General features: G+C 35.1%; 1 protein-coding gene across 1 annotated transcript in view; it reads left to right on the top strand.

The window, feature by feature from the left end:
* The first annotated feature begins 40 nt into the window (after positions 1-40).
* The window catches only part of FAM149B1 (family with sequence similarity 149 member B1), a 36,793-nt gene continuing 15,392 nt past the window's right edge, over positions 41-21,441 (top strand). The window contains exons 1-5 of the mRNA XM_046652812.1: positions 41-260; positions 4,622-4,726; positions 5,680-5,809; positions 18,302-18,444; positions 19,231-19,348. Coding sequence (XP_046508768.1) covers positions 214-260; positions 4,622-4,726; positions 5,680-5,809; positions 18,302-18,444; positions 19,231-19,348 — 543 coding nt within the window. The 5' untranslated portion in view covers positions 41-213. The remainder of the gene's footprint in view (positions 261-4,621; positions 4,727-5,679; positions 5,810-18,301; positions 18,445-19,230; positions 19,349-21,441) is intronic.

Here is a 21,441-nt window from a genome sequence, read left to right as displayed (position 1 = left end):
GTCACTTCCGCTCCCGCGGGGAAGCAGGGAGGGCGGAGGACTGGAGAGGTGGGGGACGCTTGGGTAGGGTGGCGATTCGGAGTTTAGGCGACGGGGCGTGGCGGGGCCGGAAGGTGGCGGGAGGGGGCCGGGCCGGAGCCAGCGGGAGGGCCAGGCCCGGTGGCCCCCACCCTGGCGTGCCCGCCCCAGCCACGGCTAAGGAGGAAGCGGAGGATGGTCTCCAGATACACTCGGAAGGCGGTGCCACAGTGTTTGGAGCTGTGAGTGGACTGCTCAGCAACCCCAGCTGGGGCCGGGGGAGGCCAAGGCGGACCACAGGCGCTCTAGGGACCCACTCTGACCAGTCCCTCGTTCTTTTCCTTTCCCAGGGCAGGGGAAAGAAAATTTTCTTCAGAATTCACTCCTTCCAGCCTTGCTGGACGCTGCCGCCTCTATCTCCATCTCTAGCTGAGGGCATGTCACCTTGTTATCCCAGGACTTGGCCCTGTTGGGCTCCACTTCCTGAACGGAGGGACTGGGTCTTCTCGGGCGTTTATAGTTTCCCCAGTGCTTCATGCCCCATTGTCAAAGGCTATTGAAGACTCCAGAAGGTATTAATAGCTGACTAAGTGCTGTCGTCAAGTTGAATAGACCTAGTGCCAGGCACCGTGCAAAGCTGCTTACAAGCGTTAGCCCACTTAATCGTGTTGACAAGGATACCAGATAGGGACTGTTATTTTGCACATTCTACAGATAGAGATCCCAGGTTTAAAGGTTGTAGCATACCATAGATTACACGGTCAGAAAGTGGTGGAGCTGAAGTACAAACCTGATGTCTATCTGATTTCTGAAGCCTGTGGTCATAACCTTTACACTACTGCCTCCCCACCTCTGTAATTAAGCATCAGAATCATTAAGGATAAGTTTTGCTTTTGAGATTTTAGAATCTTTAGAGAGATGGCTTAAAGACGCACCTCTTACCCTAGTGAGGTGTTGTAATTTAGCAATTATGTATGTTTATTAATAATATAATATATTTGTAATATATAATTATAATTACACAATTATAATAATGTAATATTTAAATTATAGTAATGTAATAATTATAATAATGTATGTTTATTAATACTTTACACTTTCAAAAAGACTTACACATCTTGATCCTTGTAACAACTCTGTAAGATGGGTATGATTATCTTCAGTTTTTCAGAAAATGAAGTATCAGAAAGGTTACACATCTTAAGATTATATAACTAATATGTTTTTGAGCTTGGACTTTTTAATCCCAAATACCCATCATTTTTTTCTCCCTTGAGCTTTGTAATTTTAGTAACCATACATTTGTTAATTAAATATTAACTGGTTATAACAAGCATGGTAGTTTTAGTCACGGTTGGGTTTCTGGCTAGACTTTTTTCTAGCCACGTGACATTTAGGCAAATTACTGAATCTTTGAGGCTTTGTTTCTGTAATATAGAAATAAGACTTATTTAGAAGCATATCTAAAGCAGTAGCACAGGGCTTGACACAAAGTACATCCTCAGTAAACGGTCATTTCCTTTTCCCTTTCCACCTTTACTTGGTACAATAGCCATACAAAGAAAATCAGTCTATGGTCTCTCCTTGCCTTTTAGAAGCTTATTATCTAGTAAGTAATAGGATATCTACACAGTAGCCATTCAGATAATAAGCTTTTTAGGAACTAGGAAGAAGAAACTCATTTACCAACAAAGTGGACAGGGCTTAACTAAAAATCTGCTTTTATAATTAATTCTGACCATTCTGAAAATTAAAAAATATATATTTCATGGGAAAAAATTCTTAATAGGAACAAATTGGGCCGGAATTATTGACCCAGTATAGTTATGTTCCTTGTTCTCTATTGTTGATTTAATACTCCCTAAAGATAACTCTCCCAAAAGGTGATTCTCTAGGTGAGTCAGGATGATGTGAATAATGAAGATAATGAAGATTATATGCATCTTAATGACAGTTAATTAAAAGCAATTTTTACTTTAGGTGTTATAATGATAATTTGTTTTGAAGAAATAGCTTTAGTTTTCTCCCTAATAGTTTCAAAGTATAGACATTGAAAAAAGTTTGGGAAACAGTGATTTTCAACATACAGCTTAACATTTTTTAATGATAAATTTCAAACATAAATGTGCAGTGAATAATATACTGAACCACTCATCACTCATATTCAACAGTTGTCAAAATTTTAATATATTTGCTTCATCTATCGTCTTTATCTTTTTTCAGCCTCTTTGTCTGTCATCTGTGAAATAAGGAAGCAAAATCCCAGACACTATCATTTCACCCCTATATACTTCATTAGGCATCTCTAAAAATTATAGACATTTTCTTATGTAGCCACAATGCTGTGATCAAATTTAATATTTCTTTGGTGTTATCTAATTATCACTTCATGATCAAATTTCTCTGACAGACTAAATCTGTCTTAAGTTTCTACTTTGTAGCTGGAATCTGCATTTCTGATTTCCACTACTGTCTCGAAGACAAGCTTTTGGTTATAGGATCATTGAATGAGAGAGGTACAAATAACTGCACAAATCCATCCCCACCATTGAGAAATAATTTAAAGTACAAGCTCCCCTTTAAAGGCCCTTAGCTTTATCTTGATGTACAAAATGATATAATTCACTAAAATCTCAAACTACCCGTTTCCTCTGAGAGGCCTCGGAGCCAGACTACTTGAATTTGAATCCTGGCTCCATTACCTACTAAGCCATATGACCTTAAGTAACCTGCTTAAGTAATCCATCTATGCCTCACTTTCTTTTCCTGTGAAATAAGAGTATTAGAGATTTATAATATGCATTTGCATATTAAAGGAGCTGGGAAGACCTCTTGTAAAGAAACCTGTGTAACTTTGTTTAACCTGTCATGTTTCCAAAATTTATTTGACTACAGAATTTTGTGGGGAAAGAAATGTAGATGTAGATGATTAGGATTAGAATATATAATAATTGACCCCATAGTTTATTCTAGTGCACATGTTGAACTCTCTAGAGCAGCACTGTCCAATAGAAATATAATACAAGCCACATATGTAATTTTAAATTTTCAAGTAGTCACATTAAGTAAATAGTAGAGAGAGTTATCCCTGATGGCCTAATAGTTAAAGTTCAGCATGCTCCACTTTGGCAGCCTGGGTTCGGTTCTGAGCATGGAACCACACCACCCATCTGTCAGTGGCCATGCTGTGGTGGCAGCTCACATAGAAGAACTAGAAGGACTTATAACTAGGGTATACAACCATGCACTGGGGCTTTGGGGAAGGAAAAAAAAAAGAGATTGGCAACAGATGTTAGGGTGAATCTTTCCCTGCAAAGAAAAAAAGAAACACACTCTCTTACTCTATCTTAAAAAAAAAAATAGAAACAGGTGAAATTATTTTTTTTACCTTTTTATTTTGAAATAATTATAGGCTCACAGGAAGTTACAAAAATAGTACATAGAGTCCCATGAACCCTTCGCCCAGCTTCCTCCAATGATGACAACTTACGTAGCTAAAGTATAATTTCAAAGCCAAAAAACAAATGGTACAATACTGTTAATTAGACTATAAACCTCATTCAGTTTTCACCAGTATTCGTATCCACTCCTTTGTGTGTGGATGTGTGTACATAGTTCTATGCAATTTGGTCTCCTTTATAGGTTTGTGTAACCACCAGTACAATCAAGATAGAGAGCTGTTTCATCACTACCAAGGAACGTCCCTGTGTAACCCTCACATCCACTCACTCCTTTGTCCATCCCTTGGTAACCACTAATCTTTTCTCCACCTCTATAGTTTTGTCATTTGTGAATGTTATATAAATAGAATCATATAGTATGTAACCTTTTGAGATTAGCTTTTTTTACTAACCATGATGCCCTTGAAATCCATCCAAGATGTTGCATGTATCAATAGTACACTCTTTTCATTGCTGAATCATATTTTGTTGTGTGGATATTAGCAGATTTTAACCATTCACCCATCAAAGGACATTTCAGTTATTTCCAGTTTTTTCCAATTATAAACAAAGCTGCTGTGAACATGTGAGTATAGATTTTTGTGTGAACAGAAGTTTCATTTCCCTGGGATGAGTGCCCAAGAGTGCAACAGCTAGATCTTATGGTAAATGCATGTGTTTAGTTTTATAAGAAAACATGACGCTGTTCCAGAGTGGCTGTACTGGTTTACATTCCCACCAGCAGTGTATGAGACATCCAGTTTCTCCACATCCTCACCTGCATTTAGTGTTTTTACTCTATTTTATTTTAGCTATTCTAATAGGTGTCTTGTTATAACTTATATTTCAACTTGCAGAGAAATTAATTTTAAGAATATATTTTGTTTAACCCAGTATATGTAAAATATTTTAACATGTAATCAAGGTAAAATAATGATATATTGTACATTCTTGTACTGAGACCTCGAAATTGTGTGTTTTTCGCTTAAAGTGAATCTCATTTCCAACCAACCTCATTTTAACTGCTAGTGGCTGGTGGCTACCATATTGGACAGTGCAATTCCAGAGCAGTAATTAGTAGGTGACTAACTTGTACATCAAATTACTGAAAAGTATATATTTTTTCTTTACAGGAAATATAATTTTGTTTTTATCTTTCACAGGAAAGGAATAACGAAATATGCTCTTAATCATCATCCCCTTCCAGAGCAGCTGGATGAAGTTTCCTCTACCAATGACAGCCATGGAAAAGACACATGTTCCCAAAGGTAATAACACAAATTGTACTTGTTTGCTTATTATATCTGATAACAGCAAGTTTTATTTTTTGGTTTAGGATTGGTATCAAGTCATGTGCTAATGAAACAAAGCAAGAATTTTTATCATGTTTTCAGTACCATTCAACTTTCATTCTGGAACAGCTAATGGAAACAACATCATACTTCTTTTTAAAACCTTTGAAAAGTAGTATTATGAAGTAGTTAAAAGCATAGACTCAGGAGGAGTCCGACAGATCTGATTTTTAATCCTGGTTTTGCCACTTATTAGCTGAGTAACACTGGGGAAGTTACTTATCTGATAATAGTATCTCTTCAAGGATTGGTGAATATAAATAAGATAAAGTATGTAAAACATGGCACAATGCTTGGCATATAGTCAATGCTGAGTAAATATTAGCTGTACTTACTATTTTAAGAAATAGAACAGAGGAGACTATAGCTGCACAGAGGGTTCTGAGAAGCAATGTGGTATCCTAGAAAAACCATAGTCATAAAACCTAGTGCTAAATCTCAGATTCTTTGTCTTTGAGATGAGGTTAATTGAGTTCTACATTACCAGGTCATTGGGAGGATAAAATAGGATTACTATCTGTAAAAGTGCTTGGTAAACTGTAAAAGGGCCCTAGAAGTTCAGATACTGCTATTAATATTTCTCAAGTGTCTTTAGTTGTCAAGGGTAGATGCTATAAGTGGAATGTTAAAGTATTCATTGTAAATTATGACTAGAATTATTTAGAATGGCTAACATCAATTCTATAGGAATTAGGTAGGATTTTTCTTTCATGCTCAGACTTCAAGTTCTTCATTTATTTTTGCCTCTGTGGATATATTTGTGCACTTACTTATCACCTAATAAATTACTGAGTAATTAATGCTACAGAAACTTGAGGAAATATAAGAATTTTTCTGTTTTCTTTCTTCCTTCCAAATTGTGCATTTAGTGAGTCCGACATCACACTAGAATCACCTTTTACATCTGCTGACACTGGGAATTCAAGGTCTGCTTTTCCAAGTTATACAGGCACAGGGATCTCTACTGAAGGCAGCTCGGACTTCTCCTGGGGATATGGTGTGAGTTGTATGTTATCAGTCTGATGAAATGGTTGGGAGACTATTTTGGGAGTTAGGGTTTGTCAGTTTTGTCAGTATATTTCATTCCTTCATTCTCCTACACTCCTTACATTTTAATACTTAAATTTACCACACTTTATAATAATTGTAAAGAAGCATCAGTCTTCACCCTCTTTCACTATTTGCTTTGTTTTATGGATACAGTAGTTGATCCTTAGAGATGCTTGGTGTTTGACTTAAACAGTTGCAAGTTAGTATGGACCTAGCCCTTGAATCTACTCCTTTTGCTATGCTTAGTCCACTGATGTGTCTCTCCACCACTAATGTTACCTCGTTGTTTAAATTTTTTTTTTTTAAAGATTGGCACCTGAGCTAACATCTGTTACCAGTCTTCCTTTTTTTTTTCTTCTCTGCCCCCCCCCCCCCCCCAACCCAGTACATAGTTGTATATTCCAATTCTAAGTCCTTCTGGCTCTGCTATGTGGGACACCACCTCAGCATGGCTTGCCAAGTGGTACTAGGTCCATGCCCGGGATCCAAACCAGCGAAACCCTGGGCCACCGAAGTTGAGTGCGCAAACTTAACCACTTGGCGACAGGGCCGGCCCCCAAAAAGTTTTTGAAAGTTTATTATTAAGTTTATAGCCTGCAAGAATGTTTATGATATATTGTTAAATGAAAAAATGCAGGTTAAAAATAATATGTATACTGTGGTTCTAATTTTATTTTACAAACTTTTGTGCTTATATATAGTAGGAAAAAATGACTAAAGATATTTACCCAAAATGTTAGTCAGTCGTTATTAATTGGCTGTTGAGATAATGAGATTTATTTATTTATTTATTCATTCATTCATTTATTCACTTATTTATGGCTATCTCCCATTATAAAATATTATTTTTAAAAGACTAGCAACTTTAAAAGAAATTTTATGCTTATTTATTGCCTTGGTGCAATAGGTGTTTTTCTGTGTGCTCTTTCAATGTGTATTTAATTTGGTCTAGCTATAATCATGGTGTACATACAATATTATGCTCAATTTTTTCATTGAATGTTATTTTGTGAGCACTTTTCCACAATACTCACTTTATATAATGTTGTTGTTAGCAACCTGCTTTCTTAACAAAAACCTGCTAATTGTTAAAACCTATTATTAGCACCATTAGTTATTTTCCAGTCATTTTAATTTGGATGTATGTGTACCTTCCTTACTTTGTTGTGCGAAATATGTGCATCCTATTTTGTGGTCTGCTTTTTCATTCTCTATTATTTCATACAGACATTTTCTTTTACTACTTCCATACCTGTCAACTTGAATAGTTATATGTAGTTATATTTCCTGGTTTTAATATATCATAAATAGAGCTTTCCCTTATTATCTGATACTTGGGTTTTCAGTTTTCCTTCATTCATTCAAAAATATTTATTGAACACATTTGTTGTCAGATACTGTACTGGGGCATATGAAGTGAGTGCGACTTACATGATTCAATAGTCTAATGAGGGAGACTGACAAAAGCAAATAAACAAAATAACTACAAAAGGCAGTAAGTGCTCTAAGGAAGATGACAAAGTGCTGAAATAGAACATTATAAGGGGAATTCACTTTAGATAGGGTTATCAGGTAGGGTAGATCTGAGACTTGAAGATTGAAGAGTTAACCACATGAAGAGTGAGGAAAAGAGCTTTCCAGACAGGTAAGTGGCAGCATACGCAAAGCCCTAAGGAGGAAAAGAGCTTTATGTGTCCAAAGGAAAGTGTTTGGTGTGTTCTTAGAACTAAAAAGAGGTCAAGATAGTTGGAGGATGGTATACTAGGGGAGAAAAGCACAAATGAGATTGGAGAGGTAGGCAGGACTAGATCACATAAGGCATTGTAGGCCATGGTAAAGAATTTAAATTTTATCCTAAGGGGATGAATGAGTTAATTTGATGGCTGATTGTGAGGTTTTAGTGTACTGACTGTATATTTCCATCATTTGTCTCTATATTGTAATTAGTATCTCTTTATAAGTTAGGAATGTCATACAAATATTTCCCATTCCCTTGCTTTCCTTTTGGTATTTATTTTGTAACATTTTTTTTAATATTAAAATACAATTATATCACTGTTGACCTTCATTTCTTTACTAGTCAGGATTCTATCTTTAGAAAAATGGAATAATATTTTTCTTCAGAGCTTTTTAATAGAATTTTGCAAGTTTAAGCTTTTTAACTCACCAGACTTTTTAATAATATATGGTGTGAGGTATGAATTAAGTTCTTACGCTGTTGAACCTATTTTGTTTGAACCATTTTTCTATATTTGACTTATATCATATGGTTTTCATGATATTTTGAAAATATTTAGGGCAAATCTACAAGTTTGTGTCCTCTTTACTCTTTCAGATAAATTTTATTTTCACTTGTATCAAATTTTATAAAGTATTCATCAGGGATTTAATTGATAGTGCATTATAACTTTATATTAAATTAGGGAAGGTGTAGAAAGAACTAAAATTTATTGAATATTCGTAGACGCCAGGCACTGTGCTAAGTACTTTATATACACATTTCAATCATTTGTCATCTTAACTGAACTTAGTATTCTAGCTAGAAATATATTTCTTTTATATAGATATTCCTTTAGTCTTCTTTATCATTTTATTATTTACTTTGAGTAAATCTCTTGTTGTAAGTTACAATTCATATTAAAATTGAATTTAGCATTTAATTGTTCATTTTACTTACTTGTGAACAGTCTTAGTGTTTTTGAGCTGTCACTGGTATATAGGAATACACTTTTCCCCCCAATTTAATTAATGGCCTACTGCTTTGATGAATATATTTTTTATTCATAATCATTCTGGAGTTTATATTCTTAGGTTTATTTATTTTAAAGTAATATTTTAAAATTCAAAGTTAATATAATGATGTGAAGAAAGACTTTCCTTTTTTATTCTATTATTTAAAAATTTTATAGCTACCCCAATTCTGTTCTATTTTAGTTTTATATGGTTTGATTTTTTTTTCAATAAGCAAGTAAGGTATCTTCTAGGAGTACGAAGATGGTATCTGCAAATGTATTAATATGTTTAATATCAGTGAATTAAAGGAAAAAATATGATCAAACCAATAGATGCTGAAAAGATATTTGATAAAATTCAAATCATACCTTATAAAAATTCTCAGTAAGATAGAAGGAAACCCTTGAAACTTGATAATGACCATTTGCCAATTGAATAGCAAGTATCAGTTTAAATGGCAAAACACTAAAGCTTTTTCAATAAGTAACCAGATAGGAATTCTTTATTGACAAATTTAATTGATTCCTTTACTAACTTTGTACATTTAAATTATTTTTATTTTTACATAAAGTTTCTCATTTTATACTCTGTTCAGTGCTATTTGTTTTTCCACTTAACAATATATTTTGAAGACTATCAACATTATAAAAGACTTCTTTGTTCTTTAATGGCTGCATAGCCATTGCTATTACAAAAAAAGTGTCATTTATAACCCAGCGTATATATTATTTTATATAAATGTGAATATATCTGAGGATAAATTTCTAGAGGTGGAATTGCTGGTCAAAAGATATGTGCTTTTGTAATTTTGAAAGTTGTTGCCAAATTGACCTCTGTAAAAGTTATTCCAATCTGTTGTCTCACCAGGAACATGGAAGAGCCTGTTTTCCAACACTCTTGACCAAAATGGTGAATTGTCTAACTTTTAAATCTTTGCCAGACCTTTAGATTTAAAAAAAGATACCTGATGCAATCTCGGGGGTGGCTAGAAAAAAAAGCTGTACAACTTACAGAAAACTGCGTAACTAACGTATTGTGTGTGTGCATGTATGTGTGTGTATGTGTATGAAAACAGTATCCAGATCAAGACATAGACAATCAGCACCCCACAAGGTTCCTAGATGCTGTCTGCCAACCCCGAAGATAACCATTATTCTGACCTCTATCACCAGTTTTGCCTGTTCTTGTTCTTCATATAAATGCAATCATACAATATGTATTCTTTGTATCTGGCTTCTTTTGCTCAGAATTATGTTTGGAGAGTTCATACATGATGTCGCACATATTTGTAGTCTGTGAATTGCCTGTTTATATTTCATATTTTTTAATTTATCATTTTCATACTAATTAGTAGGAGTTCTTTTAGATTAGGAGTAGGTGTACTTTGTCTGTAAAGGACTAGATAGTAAATATTTTAGGCTTGGCAGGCTCTGTCAGGACCCTTAACTCTGTCACTGTAGTAAGAAGGCAGCTATAGACAATGTGTAAATAAATGGGTGTGACTGTGTTCCAATAAAACTTTATTTACAAAACAGGCTGTGGGTCACATTTGTCCCACTGGCCATAGTTTTCTGACCCCTGTTCTAGATACTTATAACAGAGACTGTTATATATGTATATTATATCTATTCTCCTTCAAGAACTACAGAACTTTGGGTATTGCACCCAGTTGAAAATTTATTTCCCAGCCTCTGTTACAAGTAGGGGTAGCTAATGAGTTACACACAAAAGTCAGGAGATAGGGCTTTCTGGAATGCTTTTTTTTTTTTTAACCTCCTTTCTCCGAATTCCTGCCTGGAACATGGAACTATGACTGAAGGTACAGCAGCCATCTTGTACTATGAAGCATCGCTGAGGATGCAAATGATAGAAAAAACTGAGTCCTTGATATCCATGGAGCCACCATATCAGCTTGTTAATGCCTAACCGTAGACTAATTTTAATGAGAAAAAAATTAACTTTTATCTTGTTTAAGCCACTGTTACTGTTTTTGTTAGTAGTAACTAAATGCAATTAATCATGATACACTTATCCTTTGTTAAATGTATTGCAAGTATCTTTTCCTGGTATGTAGCTTGTATAACTTTCACAATTTTCACATTTAGGTCTTTAAACCACTTGGAATTGCTTTTGTATAGGCATACCTTAGAGATATTGTGGGTTTAGTTCCAGACCACTGCAATAAAATGAATATTGCAATAAAGCGAGTCACACAAATGTTTTGGTTTCCCTGTGCATGCAAAAATTATGTTTATATTATATTGTAGTCTATTAAGTGTGCAATAGCATTATGTCTAAAAAATGATGTACGTACCTTAATTAAAAAATACTTTATTGCTAAAAAATGCTAACCATCATCTGAGCCTTTGTAATCTTTTTGCTGGTGGAGGGTCTTGCCTGGGTGTTGATGGCTGCTGGCTACTGAGGTGGTGGTTGCTAAAGGTTGGCAATTGCTGAAGGGTGGCTGTGGCAATTTCTTAAGATAACAATGAAGTTTGCCCCGTCAACTGACTCTTCCTCTCACTAGCAATTTCTCTGTAGCGTACGATGCTGTTTGATAGCATTTTACCTGTAGTAGAACTTCTTTTAAAGTTGGAGTCAATCCTCTCAAACCCTGCTACTGCTTTTTTAACTAATTTTATGTAATATTCTAAATCCTGTGTTGTCATTTCAATGATCTTCACAGCATCTTCACGAGGAATAGTTTCCATCTCAAGAAACCACTTTCTTTGCTCATCCTTAAGAAGCAACTCCTCATCTGTTAAAGTTTTATCATGAGGTTGCAGCAATTCAGTTACATCTTCAGGCTCCACTTCTAATTCTAGTTCTCTTGCTGTTTGCACCACATCTGTAGTTACTTTATCCACTGAAGTCTTGAACCCCTCAGTCATCCATAAGACTTGGAATCAGTTTCATCCAAACTGTTGTTAATGTTGATATTTTTACCTCTTCCCATGAATCACAAATATTCTTAATGGCATCTAGAATGGTGAATCTTTTTCAGAAGGTTTTCAACTGACTTTGACCAGATCCATCAGAGGAAGCACTATCTATAGCACTATAACCTTATGAAATGTATTTCTTAAATAATAAGACTTGAAAGTTAAAATAACCCCTTGATCTGTGGGCTGCAGTATGGATGTTGTGTTAGCTGGCATCAAAACAGCATTAATCTCATGTATCTCCATCAGAGCTCTTGAGTGACCAGGTGCACTGTCAATGAGCAGTAATATTTTGAAAGGAATACTTTTTGCTGAGCATTAGGTCTTAAAATATTCAGTAAACCATGTTGTAAACAGATGTGCTGTCATACAGCCTTTGTTGTTCCATTTATAAAGCACAGGCAGAGTAGATTTAGCATATTTCTTAAGGGCCATAGGATTTTCATAATGGTAAATGAGCATTGGCTTCAACTGAAAGTCATCAGCTGCATTAGCCCCTAACAAGAGAATCAGTCTGTCCTTTGAAGCTTTGAAGCCAGAAATTGACTTCTCTCTAGCTATGAAAGTCCTATATGGCATCTTCTTCCAAGAGAAGGTTGTTTCATCTACATTGAAAATCTGTTGTTTAGTGTAGCCACCGTCATTATCTTAGCTAGATCTTCTGGATAACTTGCTGCTTCACCTTGCGCTTTGATGTTATGAAGATGGCTTCTTTCCTTAAACCTCATGGACCAACCTCTGCTAGCTTCAAACTTTTCTTCTGAAGCTTCCTCACTTCTCTCAACCTTCACAGAGTTGAAAAGAGTTAGGGTCTTGCCCTGGATTAGGCTTTGGCTTCAGGGAATGTTGTGGCTGGTTTGATCTTCTATCCAGGCCACTAAAATTTTCTCCATATGAGCAATAAGGCTGTTTCACTTTCTTATCATTTGTGTGTTCACTGGAGTAGTACTTATAGTTTCCTTCAAGAATTTTTCCTTTGCATTCACAACTTGTAATTGTTTGGCTTAAGAGGCCTAACTTTTGGCCTATCTTGGCTTTCAGTATGCCTTCCTCACTGAGCTTAATCATTTCTAGCTTTTGATTTAAAGTGAGAGATGTGTGATTCTTCCTTTCACTTGAACACTTAGAGGCCATTGTAGGGTTGTTAATTGGCCTAATTTCAATATTGTGTCTCAGGGAATAGGGAGACCCACGGAGATGGAGAGATGGAACAGCCGGTCAGTGGAGCAGTCAGAACACACATTTATGGATTAAGTTCACCATATTATATGGGTGCAGTTCCTGGTTCCCCAAAACAATTACAATAGTAACATCAAAGATCACTGATCACAGATCGCTATAACAAATATAATAATAATGAAAAAGTTTGAGATATTGAGAGAATTACCAAAATGTGACACAGAGACATGAAGTGAGCAAATGCTGTTGGAAAAATGGCGCTGATAGACTTGCTCTATGCAGGGTTGCCACAAACTTTCCATTTGTAAAAATGCAGTATCTGTAAAGCAAAACAAAACAAGATATGCCTATCAATATACCTGACAAAGGACTTTTATCCAAAACTTAAAACTTCATATTAAGAAGACAGACAAGTTGAAAAAATGGGCAAAAGACTTGGACATTCTGTGAAAGAAGATATATGAATGGCCAAGTAGCATATAGAAAGATGCTCAGTAGGGTTAATCATCAGGGAAATGCAAATTTAAAACTGTCATGATATACCACTTTACCCTCACTAAAATTGCTAAAACTAAAAAGACTGACAATACCTAGTATCGCCCAGGAGGTGGAGCAAATTTAATGCTCACACATTTCTGTTGGGAGTGCTAGATTGTATATCTACTCTGCAAGATAGTTTAGTAAATTTTTTTAACATTAAACATACACTCATTATAAGATCCAGCAATGCTACTGCTAGGTATTTATCCGAGAGAAATAAAAATATATGTCCAGAAAAAGACTCATACGTGAATGTTCATATTAGATTTATTCATGATAACAAAATTTTAAAGAATGCAAATGTCCCTTAACAGGAGAATAGATAAAAAAAATTGTGGCATATTCTTGAAATACTTTTCAGCAATAGAATGTAATGAATACTGCAAATGCAATAGCATGGGTGAGCCTTAGATACATTCTGCTGAGTGAAGAAAGCTAGACACAAAAAAGTACATCCTGCATGATCCTATTTATTTGAAGTTTTAGAGCAGACAAAACTAATTTATAGTGATAGAAATCAGGTCACTGGTTTCCTGGCATGGGGAATGGGAGACTTCAATTGCAAAGGGGTATGAGGGAACATTCTGGGGTGATAGAAATTTTCTATATTTGGAAATGAATGGTGGTTACTTGGGTGAATATGTTTGTCAAATCTCATTGTACTGTATATAGTTAAAATGTCATTATACGTAAATTATTCCTTGATAAGGCTTATTAAACTTTTTAAATACTCCAAGAGTTAAGGGACAAGATAGCATCCATTAAAATTATTGGAGGTTTTAAAACAAAGCGCGCAGAGAATTTAATTTAAAAACAGATAGATATGAAGAGCTGGTTTAAAATCTTGGAAAAAGGGGCTGGCCCTGTGGCTGAGTGGTTGGGTTCGCGTGCTCCGCTTTGGTGGCCCAGGGTTTCACTGGTTTGGATCCTGGGCACAGACATGGTGCTGCTCATCAAGCCATGCTGAGGTGGCATCCCACATGCCACAACCAAGAGGACCTACAACTAGAATATACAACTATGTACTGGGGGGCTTTGGGGAGAAGAATCAAAAAAAATTTTTTAATCTTGGAAATGAATAATAGCATTTGAAATATCTCAATAGATATGGTAAACTGGACCCAGTGAAACAGAATAGTAGTGAATTGAATGATAGAACTAAGAAAATCACCTAGAACTAGAGAGCTAAAGACATTGAGAATTTGAAGAGTAGTTAGGAGACATAGAAGATGGATTAAGATGCTGCAATATATATCTAACAGAAGTTTTTGAAAGAAAGAATGGAAAAGAGGCAATATTTAAATAATCACTGATTTTTTGTTTTAAGGATTGAAGAAAGACAACAGTCTTTATGTTGAAAAAAATATATCAAGTGAGGGACAAAATTTTAAAAAAACGAAAAAACCCACAGCCAGCCCTGATTGCCTAGTGGTTAATGTTCATTGGTCTCACCACTTCAGTGGCCTGGGTTCATTTCCTGGTCATGGAACCACACCACCCATCTGTCAGTTGCCATGCTGTGGTGGTAGCTCCCATGGAAGAACTAGAAGGATTCACAATCATGCACTCGGGCTTTGGGGAGGAAAGAAAAAAAGATGAAGATTGGCAACAGATATTAGCTCAGGGCAAATCTTTCCCTGCAAAACAACAACAACAACAACAAAAAACCTCCCAGAAATATTCCAGAGAAACTGAAACTGCTGAAAATCAAAAAAAAAAAAAAATATTAAAGCTATTCAAAAAGACAGACTATGTATAATGGAGTAAAAATCAGACTTATAACAGATTGCTAACAATTAACAATAAATACCAGATGATAATGATATTATATCTTCCAACTACTAAGGAAAAAATGAGATACATTATATATTATAATATATGTGATACATATGATAAATGATATATACAAGATATACTATCATTTAATAGTGAGGCAAAATAAAGACATTTTGAACATCTATAGAACAAGAGTTTCCCATCCATATATACTCACTGAAAGAACTATTAAAGGACAGACTACAGCAAGAAGAAAAATAAAGCCAGAAGAGAGGATGGGATACAAGAAGCAACAGAGAGCAAGGTCATTGGCAAAGCATATGGGTAAATCTAAGTAATAACTAAAACAATAACATTTTGTGTTAAAAACAACACATAATAAAATTCAAAATAATATGGAAGATGCTTAGAGGAAAGTTAAAGCATATTAAAGTCTTGTTTTGTTTTTAAAGATTGGCACCTGAGCTAACAACTGTTGCCAATCTTTTTTTTTTTTTTCTGCTTTTTCTCCCCAAATCCCCCCAGTACATAGTTGTATATTTCAACTGTGGGTCCTAGTAGTTGCAGCATGTAGGATGCCGCCTCAGCGTGGCCTGATGAGTGGTGCCATGTCCGCGCCCAGGATCCCAACCAGTGAAACCCTGGGCCACTGAAGCGGAGCGCGCGAACTTAACCACTCGGCCATGGGGCTGGCCCCTAAAGTCCTTTTTTAAGAATTTTGTTTTACATAATTGTTGTTCATTGTCAACTTGATAAAAGATGCCTCAAGCCCCTCCATCCCTTTTTGTTCATGTCGTTACTCTAATCCTGTAAACTGGAGGAGGGAGGGTTTAGACTAGAAAGATGACTTGTTGGGCACTGTCTAGATCACTGACTTTCAAACTTTTTAAACTACAACTCAAACTGACATGTTGACATTGTGACCGAGTATGTTTACATAAAACAGAAGACAAAGTTCCACAAAGTAATAGTCTTTATATGAGTGATCACTATGATATTTTACGTTCTGTTCTGCTTTTTGGTATTTTCTAATAGCAATTTAAATTCATTTCATGACCCACACTATCCTAAAGCTTGAAAAACACTGGTAAGAGAGTTTCCTGAGAAGTCCTAAGTGTTTACTGCTTTAAAAATATATGATACTAAGTCTAAAACTAGGTGAAAATAGAAAGTTAAACAAAAAAAGATATGATAGAGATTGGTTACTTAGTATAAAGATCTTTGAGATCTTCTCAGCTAAGAATATTTTGTTTGATGAATGTTCACTTTTATTACTAGCATCATCCTTTCTGTCACCCAGACTAGAAGGCTCAGATTCACCATCTTCATAACTATCTCTCTTATCAAATCAGTCATCAAGTTCTGTGAATTCTATCCTTCCATTGTGTCTTATATCTGTTCTCCTTTTCTTTTTTCTTTTTTTAAATTGAGATATAATTGACACATAACATTGTATTAGTTTTAGGTGTACAATGTAATGATTTAATATATATATGTATATATATATTGTGAAATGGTCAAAGTTCTTGCTTTCTTTTAGTGGAGGACAGAAATCCTGAAAAACTGTAGACTTCATTACAAAAACAGAGTATGGATGCCAAAATTTTACATATAACTACTAATAGAATATAAACATAATGAATAACTTCCAAATTGATAGGGGGAATAAGGAAAACTCACTGTAACAGAAGAAGCGAGAATAAAAAACACAAGAAAAAGTTTAAATAGAAAACATAAAATAAATGGTAGAAATAAGTCCAAATATTGCACATTACAATAATTATAAGAGTATAAAATTTACCTATAAAAGAGACTCTGAAATTGGATTTTAAAAATCCAGCTACATGCTATTTAAAGAAACATGTCAAGGGGCCCCATGGTGTAGTGGTTAAGTTCAGCACGCTTTGCTTTGGTGGCCTGGATTCACAGGTTTGGATCCAGGGCACAGACCTGCACAACTTGTCAGCCATGCTGTGGCAGCAACCCACATATAAAGTGGAGAAAGATTGGCACATATGTTAGCTCAGGGCTAATCTTCCTCACCAGAAACAACAGCAACAACAACAACAACAACCATGTCAAAAATGGAATCACCCCCAAATGTTGAAAACAAAAGGATGAGAAAAGTTATAACAGGCAAATACCAACAAAAGAAGGCTGAGAAAGAATTTAAGTAGATAAATATTTAATAGAAAAGAATAACAAATTTCACTGAGACTAGGAAAGTCCCATCTCACCCCCCAGGAGCTTGAAAACAGTAATAAATGTTTAAAATATATTTGCATTGAGTCTTTAAAGTTAACCTTCATATCTACCTAGGAAGCCCTTTTTTTTATTGGGTAGAGGCTGACTTTCATTCTTAGAGTGAAAATACGTATTTCTCATCTCATGCTTTTAAAAGAAGGTATAACTTTTCTTCCACTGGAATGTAAAAGGGGGCATAAATTCAGATGAAGTAGAGAGTAAGCAAAGAATCATATAACATGATAATGTGATCATATTCAGATTTTATAGCCATCCCTTTGGCTGCTGCTGAAGGAGAAAATTACAGGGACCGGCCCCGTGGCTGAGCGGTTAAGTTCGCATGCTCTGCTTCGGTGACCCAGGGTCTCGCCTGTTCGGATCCTGGGCACAGACGTGGCACCGCTCATCAGGCCATGTTGAGGCGGTGTCCCATATAGCACAACCAGAGGCACTCACACTAGAATATACAACTATGTACTGGGGTGGGGGGGCTGCTTTGAGGAGAAGAAAAAGAAAATTGGCAACAGATGTTAGCACAGGTGCCAATCTTTAAAAAAAAGAATAGAATTACAGAGGGCAAGGACATAACCTAAATTGTTAAGTGAAAAATGCAGACTACAAAGTAAGATTGACTACCATAAGCTCTAAATATATGCTGGAACCCAGCAACTATACTAAAATTAGCAATCATTGAGTGGTAGATTTATTGGTAATTTTTATTTTTCCTTTATACTATTCCAGATTTTTCAAAATGATTACAATAAACACAGTATTTTTATGATGAAGAAAATATTACTTTTAAAAGTAGATATTTCTATAAATTTTCTTTAAATAGGAATAGGGAGGACAGCTGAATATTCTAAGATCTGAAAACTCAGTAACTTAACTTTTCTTTCACAGAAATTCAGCAGTATTTCAAATGTACTAAATATTGAAAACAAGACAAAATCTGATTGCTTTCAAGCTTTACCATTTTTAACAGAGATTAAACCTCACCTAAATATTTTGGGGTGATATTTTCTTCTAGGAACTTGATCAAAATGCCACTGAAAAAGTCCAGGCAATGTTCACAGCCATTGACGAGCTCTTGTATGAGCAGAAGTTGAGTGTACATACTAAGAGTCTACAAGAAGAGTGCCAACAGTGGACATGTAGTTTTCCTCATCTCAGGTATTGAAGCCCTAGAGTTAACTTGTATTCATAGCTAATACTAAAACTTAAAAAGCAGATTTCAAAAAAACTTGTGTTCTGAAATCGTTATGGGCATGATTTTGATGAATGTAAATAAGGCCATGTGCTATAAACCCTCAGTTGAGAGAAAATTCAAGTTGATGGAAGTTTCTCAGAGTTTTTGTAACTACCAATATGTCATCCTAATCGAGTAAAACATTTCTATACTAGTAGCTAAGATCTGTGTATTGCAGCTGTCCAAGAAGACTTTCTTTTGAAGAAGTTCAGAAAATGTATTTATTTACACTGTTGTCTGCAAAAAATTCTTATGTATATTTGAAAGCAAACGTAGGCTGTTAGGAAGCTTCCCTTAGAAACCACATTAGTGTACCTTACATACTTAAAATTTATAAAGCTTCTTGTTCTTAAGAATATAATTCATAGTCTTCACTGATTTACCTGGCTTTCACCCATTTTGGCAGATTTAATGAAGATTATTATAGAAGGTGAAGGGCAAATTGCAAACATTTGCTCAGTTTTTTCAGGTGGATGGGGCTGGGGGGCTATAGCTTTATCTTTTCCATCTCCATTCTATGAAAAAGAGATATACCTGTAACAAGGCTATGGATTCACTTTTTTTCTCAAGAATCATTCTTAATCAGTAACAGACTAACTGTGTACTGGACCTCTATGTAGAGCCATCAGATTTGTTTCAAAAATGTCTACATTTTGTATGTATGCCAGGTGAAGGTACTTAATTGTCTCTTTATGGTCTTCATTTTGAAGGATTCTGGGTAGGCAGATAATCACTCCAAGTGAAGGTTATGGACTGTATCCTAGATCCCCTTCTGCTGTTTCAGCTTCACATGAGGCAACACTGTCTCAAGAAAGACATTCTCCTATGTAAGTATTCTAATATGTAAGTATTTATGTATCCTAATGTGCACGTATTATGTTCTACCCAGTTATACTAAGGGATTAAAATACTTCTTCCTGCTTATTGGTATTTAATAAAGCACAGCAAATTCTCTAAGATTAACCATAGTCTTTATGCATATTAGAATTCTGTTATATAACTTTTTGTTCAAAATCAAGACATTCCTAGGGTTTAGGGATATATTTGTTATTCAGATCTATATATATATATATAGATCTGTATCTATCTATAAATGCAGGCACTTCCCTCTTGGAATAATGTGTAGATAAACTGGTATAAAGAAATTTAGGGGTCTAAGAACAGGCTTTACAAATTTTTAAAAAAAAATTTTGAAAAAGTGATTTTTCTTAAACATGAAATATTAATTGCAACTTAATCTTTTTACAGAAATCAAACTGCTGTTAATTAGCTTAAAATGGGTAATTAGTATATTAGTTAAAAGGGCTAATTCTTTTGAACACCTCAAACTCTTTAAGTAGTACTAAAATAGGATTAGTTCAAAACCTATGCTTACTCTTAAATCTATTATAAAATATGATAGTTATAATTCATTTTTTAATTATTCCTATACTTTTTCCTAAGACTGTAGTTTTATTTATTTGATGCCTTCTAAGAGTTGTAGTAATTCTTACTTTTGATGACTTTTTGGGCTTGTAGTAATTTCATCAGACCACAACTTGAAACATTACTGTCTTAGGCTAGTTAGGGTTATGGGATCTGGATTATCAACTCACTGATTTTTGGTCATAGAATGTGATTTGTTTGCTTTTCTCAAAGTGATTTAAACTCAAGCTCCTGGTCATTAGGCTGAGATTTTTAAATTTAATCCTCATGTATTATATCAATAAGCCTTTTTTTAAAATTTTTTATTGCGTTAATGATAGATTATAACCTTGTGAAATTTTAGTTGTACATTATTGCCTGTCAGTCGTATTGTAGGTGCACCCCTTCACCCTTTGTGCGCACCCCCCACCCCACCTTTCCCCTGGTAGCCACTAATCTGTTCTCTTTGTCCACATGTTTAAATTCCTCATATGAGTGGAGTCATACAGAGATTATCCTTCTCTATCTGGCTTATTTCACTTAACATAATTCCCTCAAGGTCCATCCATGTTGTTGCAAATGGGACGATTTTGTTCTTTTTTATGACTGAGTAGTATTCCATTGTCTATATATATACCATATCGTCTTTATCCAATCATCTGTTGATGGGCACTTAGATTGCTTCCATGTCTTGGCTATTGTAAATAATGCTGCAATGAACATTGGGGTGTATAGGACTTTTGGAATTGCTAGCTTCAAGTTACCCAGTAGTGGGATAGCTGGGTTGTATGGTAGTTCTATTTTTAATTTTTTGAGGAATCTCCATACTGTTTTCCATAGTGGCTGCACCAGTTTGCATTCCCACCAGCAGTGTATGAGGGTTCCTTTTTCTCCACAACCTCTCCAACATTTGTTACTATTTTTTAGTTATTTTTGTCATTCTGATGGGTGTAAGGTGATATCTTAGTGTAGTTTTGATTTGCATTTCTCTGATGCACAGCAATGGTGAACATCTTTCCATGTGCCTATTGGCCATCTGTATATCTTCTTTGGAGAAATGTCTGTTCGTGTCTCCTGCCTATTTTTTGATCGGGTTGTTTGATTTTTTTGTTGTTGAGTTGTGTGAGTTCTCTATACATTATGGAGATTAAGCCTTTGTCGAATGTATGACTTGCAAATATTTTTTCCCAGTTAGTGTGTTGTTTTTTTGTTTCAATCCTGTTTTCCTTTGCCTTGAAGAAGCTGTTTAGTCTGATGAAGTCCCATTTGTTTATTCTTTCTATTGTTTCCCTTGTCTGAGAAGACATGGCGTCCAAAAAGATCCTTTTAATACTGATGTCAAAGAGTGTACTGCCTACGTTCTCGTCTAGAAGCCTTATGGTTTCAGGTCTCAGCTTTAGGTCTCTGATACATTTTGAGTTTATTTTGGTGAATGGTGAAAAAGAATGGTCAATTTTCATTCTTTTACATTGTGGCTTTCCAGTTTTCCCAGCACCATTTATTGAAAAGATTTTCTT

The sequence above is a fragment of the Equus quagga genome, chromosome 2 (genome assembly GCF_021613505.1).
Source record: "Equus quagga isolate Etosha38 chromosome 2, UCLA_HA_Equagga_1.0, whole genome shotgun sequence".
Taxonomy (NCBI): domain Eukaryota; kingdom Metazoa; phylum Chordata; class Mammalia; order Perissodactyla; family Equidae; genus Equus; species Equus quagga.
Note: the sequence above shows the minus strand (reverse complement) of the source record. Positions and strands in the feature narration are given on the sequence as shown.